The following is a 9458-nucleotide window of genomic DNA, read 5'->3' as shown; positions in this document are numbered from 1 at the left end:
TCCTATGCTTTTGGAAAAAGCTGCTTTCAGCTTTTGCAGAAAGCTGTTATAAATTTCACTATCAAACCTAACAACAAAAAATATTTTTTTTATATTATAACTTAAAATAAGCAAATATCAAAAAAATTACCAAACAGTTATCTGATTTCTACAACAGCACTTTTTTTATCTTTTTCTGACCGCACAACAATTTTTAACCGCACCGCCAAACAGACCCTTGACGGGAGTAAAAATACAAGAACCGATAATTTATATGAATTGAGCCGGGTCAGTTAATTAGCCCAAGGCGAACTGATATCAAACCCCATTTCTGCACGACCAAAAAAACGAAAAAGCAGAAACACAAAAAGATGAGCGATCAGATTGGCAAAGGTGAAGAATTCGAGAAGAAAGCCGAGAAGAAGCTTACTGGATGGGGCTTGTTTGGCTCTAAACACGAAGACGCCGCTGAGCTCTTCGAAAAAGCCGCTAATTGCTTCAAACTCGCCAAGTCATGTATTTCTCTTTTCATTCTCTTATTAATTTTATTCGTATTGTTCTGTTTTTTTATGATTAATTGTTGATCTGATTGGCGTTATTGCGGTATATTTGTGTACTGAATGAATTTGGTGAATTTTGCATCGAGATCGAGTGTTTTGTGTAGGATTTTTCGAGTTTTCAAGTCTAGTAGTTTATAGTTAGGTAATGCAGTGCGGATTTTGTGGAAAATTATTTGGCTGTTTATCGAAAATGTAGATGAGCTGGCACTTTTGAAGGCTATGCTAGTTAGTTTTAATGTAGCAAAGAGATTGGATATGTGATATGTGACATTATGGCGTAAACTTAAAATGTCGTAGAGAAGCGTGTAGAGGGGAACAGATTGGGATTCTTATGACATGATAACTAGGGATGACTAGTAATGTTTGGGAACTGGATAGTTGTGTTGTCTTGCATTATGTTAACGATTTCAAAGGGGTGACTCTCTGTATGGCCATGGGAGTAAAGATTACAGGAATACTGAACTTTTTGGCAATCTCAAAGTTTGGAAACCTGATGAAAGAAACCTGACGTAAAAATAATGTTTTCAGCCTGTCAATGATGTAAAATTGAAAGCTGTACTCGAAATATGGTTAATATTATTTAGGATTCATCTATTTCATCGTCACACATTTACTATATGCCTGGCTTGCTGTAAATTCTTCCTTTTTTTTTTAATGCTATATCAGTACAAGTTATGTTTGTTACAAGTGATTTAAGAGCATCTCCAACGGTGTTGGCTAAATGGACCTGTAACAGATTTTGTAAATTTTGTTGAATTTGTGAGAGATTGTGCCCGGATGGGATTGACTATAATGGTTGGCTATATCTCAAAAATAGTATCTTACTATTATTTCAAGCTGTTCTTAATCGAATATATTATTGTAATATGGTAATAGATGATGTGACATTTTACTACAGATCTCTAGAGGTTCAACAAATATAGCCAACCTCAAGAGGTTGGCTATAATTATAGACAAGGGTTTTGTACCATTGGAATGGTGAAATATATACATATTATATGTAAATTCTATTTTTTGGCATGCTACCTAGATTTTTAGCTAAGGGCTTTTTTAGGGTGGGAGATTCTCTAAGACTTGTTACTGCTAGGCATATTTAATAAATCTCTAGTTATTATGGTTCTCTTTATGAAGGTAAAGGAATCATCTAGAACTTGGTTGAGAAATTGTCGACCTCGTTTTGTAATTTGTTCCTCCTTTTTTTGGTATTTTTTTTTTGTAATTAGTTACAGAGAGGAGTTGGTTCTTATTAATGGAAAGAAGCTATGAATGCTAGTGTTCAATTAAAAGTTTTTACATCATATATTATTGGCTTAATGATCTTTTGGCCCTTAAAGTTTATGGGTGTATGCCCATCAGCCCTTGATGTCTTAAGTCGTTCCTTTTCACCTTTAATATACGGGTTATATTCCCAGTGACCCTTACAGCGTGACAGTCGTATATAATGGTACAAATTCATTGGACAAAATTAACAACTCACTTTGTTTTCCCTGCAAAAGAAGGGCTGATGGGTACACATCCATAAACTTTAAGGGCCAGAAGGCCATTAAGCGTATCTTTATGGATTGTCCAAACTGTACCTTTTTGTGAATTGTCATTTTTGTCCATCTGATTTATACCGTTATATATGGTAGTCAAGCTATAAGGATCACTGGTATATATCCCGTACACTGAGGGTTAAAAGGAACGAGTCAAAACATCAGGGGCTGATGTGTACGCACTCATAAACTTTAAGGGCCAAAAGGTCATTTTCTCTACGTTATTAAAATGTTAGTTAGTTGTGTTCTAGTTCCTGTACTATCCATATTAATAAGCCAATTCAAGTGCTCTGGGTCAATTAAAGTGTTGTTTCTTGCACGTGTATTTCCTAACAACATCAGTTTAAACTTTGAGATTATCTAAAACTTCTTCACAAGACATGTGTTTTTTTCACAGGGGATCAAGCCGGAGCTGTGTATGTGAAGTTGGCACAGTGTCATATTAAGGTATTTTTTTGTACTTTCTTACTCTGTATTGAGGTGACTCTTTTTCCTGGAATTCTTTCCACCAGTTTTTAAGATCTGTCTGTACCTGGCAATTTTGTGCTTTTAGCTGGATAGCAAACATGAAGCAGCTGGTTCATATGCTGATGCTGCGCATAGCTATAAGAAGACTAATACCAAAGGTATTAAGCTGTGAAGCATTTGTGTGATTTTACTGCAAGACTGCATACTTGCAGTTATTATATATTACTTTCAAAATGGATTAATATAAATTAAAAATCTGGTTTTAGTTGTAAGTTGTGACATAAATTTGCATTTCAGTTATTTGTTATATATATATGTTTATAAACATATTAACGAGTTTAGACTGGAAGAAGAGTTTGGAGTGTTAGCCGCTTTCTGAAAATCATTTCGGCATTTTGGACTCCTGTAGATTTCATACAAGTTCAAACCTACTGCATGGAAAAGTTAACAATACCAAAGAAATATGAATGGGTTTCCTCCAAACTATATGATTACTGCTGAGATTATTAAACTGATTGGTTTTTTATCTTCTGATTTACTGTCTTTTAAAGAAAATTAAATGCTACAAGGAACCAAAATCTTTTGAAACTCTGTCTGCATGATTTGCACAGTTAGAAAAGTTCTCTTGTAATTCAGCATAACAAGTTCAATGAATATAATACAAACTAGTTTAGATATAGTCGATGCAGTGAATGGAAGTATTGGAAAGTCTTACTTTGATACTATCGCTGCTAGTTGTAAAGAATTAATTAAACACTGTGAGGATGTGTCAGTTGTTTTTGTTCATAGGTCTGCGAATACGGTTGCCCACTTGTTAGCAAAGGCCATGTATTCCAAGTCAGGTCTATAGGAGTAGCATCATACTTCTCCTGATTTCATTGCTTGTACTCTTGATTCCTAGAAAGTTTAATATATGCAAGTACATTTTTTCAAAAATAAGAAAAGATTATATGTTTATCAATAGATTAGAATAGAAGCACAAATAACACTATAAACCCTTGTTCCAGTCTATACTAGTTAGTATGTTTATTGACAGTCTAAACTAGTTAAAATGTGTAAATTTTCTTGTTCTCTGGTTAAGTAAATGAGTAGTCCATAGTAACTTGTCCTTAATTTCTACAACTTTTTAAAATATCAATCAGTTGTTGGCCTTGAGAAGAAGTTGCATCAAATAGCCCCTGGGGTATCTACAGTGCCCTAGGTTGCTGGTAACAGTATATGCAAAAGCCAGTTTAGCAACTCATTAGAGATAACTGTAGAAAGTCATGTTCCTTGTCATACATATTTACATATATATATGTAAATATGTGTTTGTCTGAGTTTTTTTCTAACATTTAAAAGCTCCGCAGAAGCCATAAATTGTCTAGAACAAGCAGTAAATTTATATATGGAGATCGGAAGGCTCAGCATGTCAGCGAGATATTATAAGGTATGACCTAGGTTGTAGTACAATTTTATGCTTTCATAATGGAAGGATCATTATAGGGTCTGCTCTTTTACTCTTAATATGACTTGAATTCTTTCCTTTGTCTTTGAACCATGTATGATCCCGTAGTTGAATTGTCTGTATGCGATAATTATTATTGTTTTTTTTATAATTTGTAGGGGTCATATGTTATATATCAATGTTACGAAGTAGTATGATTTAATTACGGCGTCCTCACACCATAAGGTTTTTTGGGACTTTGTTATTGAACATGGTATCAGATATTCAAAGTTGTATGTCAGTTTTTTGTTGGTGCTTTTTTTGGAATGGTATGGACTATAATATTGTATTCATGGTTTCATTCAGCCTATATAATTATAGTTACATAATAAACAATCTTTATATATGAACTATTAGCATTAGGTATAAGCTAATTTTAAAATCATTCCTTTGTAAACAATTGACCCTTTAGTAAGCATTTGTCTCTTACACAATCCGTCCCTCTCAATTCTTAACATTGGTGGACGGGGCCGTGGCACGCACTTTAGTGCTCCTATAAAGTATAGTTCTATAACCTTTTCTAAAAATGTTTATTTTTTCCGAATAAAAAGTTTAGTGTTTAATTTTTTATTCAGAGAAACAAAATTTTAGAAAAAAGTTATAGAGCTATGTTTTATAGGCGCATTAAAGTGCATGTCCAGCGGTGAAAAAAAATGTTAAGAAGTGATTGGGACAGAGGGAGTATATATTTATGGTGCAGAACCTACTCAGCTAGTTCTAGGTTGCCACTGTTTCATCTATAGCACATACACAACTTCTTTTTTTTTTAATAATGAACTCCTGTTTTGAAAGGACAAAAGCCATTATTACTGTAATTACTACAGTTTGGATTTCTAATGTACTGGAATTTATGCAACATAAAATATCTGACAATATATTTTGCTGGAATTCACTGCAAGCGAGCGTAAACGTGAATAAAAGGTTATGTCTCTATCATGTATATTGATAATTGAATCATCATCTGCCATAATTTACAAGGTATTCTTTAAAGAGAACAACTCTGAATCAGAAATTGTTATGTTTTAGTTGATACAGGGTAGTTATTAGCAATTAGAGAATTAGAGTTTATATTTCTGTTTCTGGTGACTTGAAGGTTAAGCTAAGGAGAAGATTAGAGAAGACAATGTAAAAAGTTCATTTCCAGATATGCTAAAAATGAAAAATACAGAAGTTGGTCCTTATATTCACATGGTCACAGCCACGTCATCCACCACTACGTAACTGACTCTGATGAAAACAAAATAACATAACTGGGAAAGATTTAGAACAACTTAAACGAAGTTGTTTTGCAAGACACGCTTTTATTCAATACGACACCGTCCAGACTAGTGGATCAAAATGATAATTAGGCTCTGGGCCCATTCGTGACAGTAGTAATGCTAATTTTTTTATTCTGGAATGTAGTTTTGCTTTTCAGAAATGTCATAAAACTTCTCTTCAGTTATCCTTTGTCTGTGATGGGTGCATACAATTTCTTCAGGAAGTCTTTACTTTCCAGCAATTTCTTTTAGGTTGCATAGTAACAGCTCATACTTTTTTAAGCTTTTCTGCTAATTATACTTCTTAGTGTCGTGCTCATATGTGTTTCTTATGAGGTTATCTTATGTAAAATATTAGAGCTGTATAGTGATGCTTATACTGTGATGCAGTTGCATCCTTTCGATGAAATTACACCAATTAATAAATATATCACCTAGTTATACGTTGCATGCGGTACCTGCAGGAAATTGCTGAATTATGTGAGCAGGAGCAAAACTTGGAGCAGGCTATGCATTTCTATGATAAAGCAGCTGACCTTTTCCAAAGTGAAGATGTATCATCTTCTGCAAACCAGTGCAAACAGAAGATTGCTCAGTTTGCTGCTCAGCTTGAGCAGTAAGTTTGTTAATAAACTTTTTTGGTACATAGATTTTCAACTAACTGCAATATGCAAATATTTTTTCCTGCTGCATTATGTATAATGATTCAAAGAACTTCTGCTTTGTGTAGTTTGGGAAGGAGTAATCTTTTGTTGAATGTGTTGAAGTTGGTAAAACATTCATTAATGGGCATCTACTAATATACTTTTTAAAAACTACAGCTACCAGAGAGCAATTGATATATATGAGGACATAGCACGGCAGTCACTAAACAATAACTTGTTGAAGTATGGAGTCAGAGGTCATCTTCTTAATGCTGGCATTTGTCAGCTTTGTAAAAACGATGTTGTTGCAATTACCAATGCTTTGGACCGATATCAGGTTCAGTCTCCATGTTGGCAGTTAATTGACTTGTATATGTAGCACACCAAGATATTGAGTATGATTGTGTTTTCTTTTTCAGGAACTGGATCCTACTTTTTCAGGAACACGAGAATATAAGTTGCTTGCGGTATGTTAGGATGTCATAGTGCATCTAATTTTTCTTTATATAGTTCATCCCCTCCAGCAAGCACCGTGTGCCCACTTGAAAGTTATAACATTTAATTTACATTATCTAGCATCACAAATCCAATCTGATGGTGTAATTGGTAATTGCAAATTTTGCTGTACCAGAGTCAACTGTTAGTATCTTCTCTGATTGTTAAACATCTTGTTTTGTTGGCCAAGTAAACTTATCGTTTCCATTTTGGATGTCTTTATTGGTGCAGGACTTGGCGGCTGCAGTAGATGAAGTTGATGTTGCGAAGTTTACTGATGCAGTCAAGGAATTTGATAGCATGACTAAACTGGTATTTCAAGCCTTTTATTTTGAGCTCATATAAGATTATCATATTCAGATTAGCTTGTGATTATAAATAGAGTGTAATATAATCAATAATTTTAGTCAACCCCATTGTTAATCTTAATAAATAAAAATAATGACTCAACATCTCTCATGCAAATTATTTTTTTCCCTGAAACTAAAGAAATGCAGGAGGAAAATCAGGGAATTCTCTTCAGAAATCAAACAAATGCAGGAAAATTAGAAAATGTGGAAAAAGATTTTTGTGGAAAATATTTTTCGTGAATCAAACGAAGATGCCATTGTCAACAACAGCTCCAGATTGTAATTTTAAAAGTTCTTAAAAATGAATATTAAGCTAGGTATTGAACATGACAGGGCTTCCATATCACTATGAAGACAGAAAATAATGTGAGAGGAGCAGAGGGACCTTTTGAAAGATTTCCTAGACTGTAATTGGGTAGCATGGATGAGTTGCGATAAATGATACGAATAATACTCAGCGTGTTATGAAATGGATGTAGCCTCCAGTAGGGCCTTATTTGTTATTATGTCACTCATAGTACTGCTTTAAAGTCATCGGTGACTTTCGATGTGAAGTAAATTTATTGGGCAGAGTGAAAGAGGTCTATGTTATGAGAGACTGATATTTATCTTCTATACCGATGTATGGTTGGTCCTAATAAAGGCAGGTTGCTGAGTACATTTATCAAGTGTAATATATTCTGTCTTAATTAAAAAATTTACCTGTAGGTTCTTTCATGATTGTTTCAAGATTAAATGTGTATTTTACCTTTTTTTTCCTCACGTTTAAACAATTACATTTCAACTTGTCTGCTGTGGTGAAAAGTGAAAACACTGGTTTTGCTTCTGCAGGATGCTTGGAAGACAACCCTCCTGTTGAGAGTGAAGGAATCGCTGAAGGCCAAGGAAGATGATGAGGATGGAGATCTTACTTGATTATGTTTGTGTTTGATAATGTACAATACTGCAATTTTCAACATTTACCATCAATGTATGTACCTTTTTATTGTTATTGATGTACATCACACAATTATGTCCACTTTGGTGTGAATCAGTGAGAGTGATTATTATTTTGTTCTGGGTTTTTTTTTTTGTTTTTGCCACATTTTGTTCTGGGTTTTCAGTTTTGCACAAAAATAAAAGTAGTACAGTTGTGTTCTATCCAGCTCTCTATCTATTTAATAAAGTTGATTGATGAAACCACTACAGAAGATGATCTTGAGCAGGACTTGCTCATGTCATCAGTACACTACTATATATCAGAGATTAGGGATGGACAATAATACAGATCAATGTAAGTTTACGTGGGTGTTTGGCAACCATTTTTAAGCCAGGCTTCTCGGTTTATAAGTTAGAAACACTTATTATACATCTGTAGCTTTGTGGTCAATCAGATTTCGAGGCAGTAATCGATTTACCTGAATGATTGAAAATTTTACGTGCCAAACGGACACTACAGAATGCATGTACATGAAAGACGTAACAAATTTTTGTTTACTCTGCAGGGCGAGAAAAAATAAGATAAAATCTGATAAAAAATTGTGTTTCTTTGGCAGTTCAATGAATACACTTCTTTTTTCCTTGTAAAGATGTTTTTGTTTTTTTTTTTTGTTTTTTTTTTTTTTTTGAAAATGAGAATAAATCTCAACGAGAATCGGCAATTCACCGTGATAATTCTTTCATTCAAGAAAGCTTATTATCTAACCGTCGGACGTGCAAGATGACCGGGGAAATTTAGACAATAAAACTTTAATGTCCGAAAAGAAAACCGGTCTTCTTCCAAGAATCTTGAAAATAAAACAAGAGAAACAAAAAGAATATAAGTCGATATATTTAACAGATTATATCAAAATATTCCCACAATCATGATAACTCATGATTGAGACAATTAAGCTCTTAATTAAGGCATAATAATGAAATATTAATATCCTTAATTAAGACACAATTAATGCCCTCAAATAAGGCCCAATTAACGCCCTCAATAAATAGGCACAATTTACGCCCTCAATTACGCCCTCAATAATTGAGGCACAATTTACGCCCTCAATAAAGAGGCATAATTAACTAGGCACAATTACCGCCCTCAATTAAGGCACAATTAGCGCACTTTCCTTTCTGAAACCGGATCCCCTCCTGAAACCGCCGTCACCGCCACCATCAGCCACCACCGCTATGCTATCGATCAAGTTGCCTCGTCGTATGCGAAGCGAACAACGAAGCGTATCACATGTAACACGAAAAATCGCCAAAAACCAAACAAAACACATGCATTAAACAAACAAACAAATACACACAAACAAACAAGATTAAAATCAACACCTTTCGCAATTCCACTCAAAATCATGAGAAAAAGAAAGAATATTGTAAATAATTGTAATAGAAGGGCATACCATATCATATTGTTCATGTAAGAAATATCAAAAATCAAGAAGAGACATACCCATGAACTGATTAGAAGAAGCATGAGCACATTTTGCAGATTTTCCCATGCATATTCCCATTTTCTCATCACCACCAAACACTCAGAAGCAAGCCAATTTATGTCAACAAAAACCGGAAAAGACAGAGTAAAGGGCTGCTCTCAAAATAGCAGAAATTCTTACTACAAAGTACATAGCCTTTGAGTGTGATGAAGATGGAAAAATGAAGGCAATGCTTCTTAAAATCTAATGTTTTAACTACCAAGGACTGCAAATAAATTAA

General features: G+C 34.1%; 1 protein-coding gene across 1 annotated transcript; it reads left to right on the top strand.

The window, feature by feature from the left end:
• Positions 1-266: 266 nt before the first annotated feature.
• Positions 267-7833, top strand: LOC108200050 (alpha-soluble NSF attachment protein). Its single transcript, XM_017368109.2, has 9 exons — positions 267-495; positions 2472-2521; positions 2628-2700; positions 3892-3971; positions 5752-5903; positions 6109-6268; positions 6351-6398; positions 6658-6738; positions 7608-7833. Exons 1-9 carry the CDS (start codon positions 351-353, stop codon positions 7689-7691), a joined length of 873 nt encoding a protein of 290 aa, XP_017223598.1. The 5' UTR covers positions 267-350; the 3' UTR covers positions 7692-7833.
• The last annotated feature ends 1625 nt before the right edge of the window (positions 7834-9458 follow it).

This window comes from Daucus carota, chromosome 8 (assembly GCF_001625215.2).
Source record: "Daucus carota subsp. sativus chromosome 8, DH1 v3.0, whole genome shotgun sequence".
NCBI classification, from domain to species: Eukaryota; Viridiplantae; Streptophyta; class Magnoliopsida; order Apiales; family Apiaceae; genus Daucus; species Daucus carota.
The sequence above is the reverse complement of the archived record's forward strand: the minus strand, read 5'-3'. Positions and strand labels throughout refer to the sequence as shown.

Coding starts and splice junctions, on each gene's coding strand:
- LOC108200050 (XM_017368109.2), top strand. CDS start 351: ATGAGCGATCAGATTGGCAAAGGTGAAGAATTCGAGAAGAAAGCCGAG. Junction 496..2,471: donor CTTCAAACTCGCCAAGTCAT/GTATTTCTCTTT, acceptor TTTTTTTCACAG/GGGATCAAGCCGGAGCTGTG. Junction 6,399..6,657: donor GAGAATATAAGTTGCTTGCG/GTATGTTAGGAT, acceptor TTATTGGTGCAG/GACTTGGCGGCTGCAGTAGA.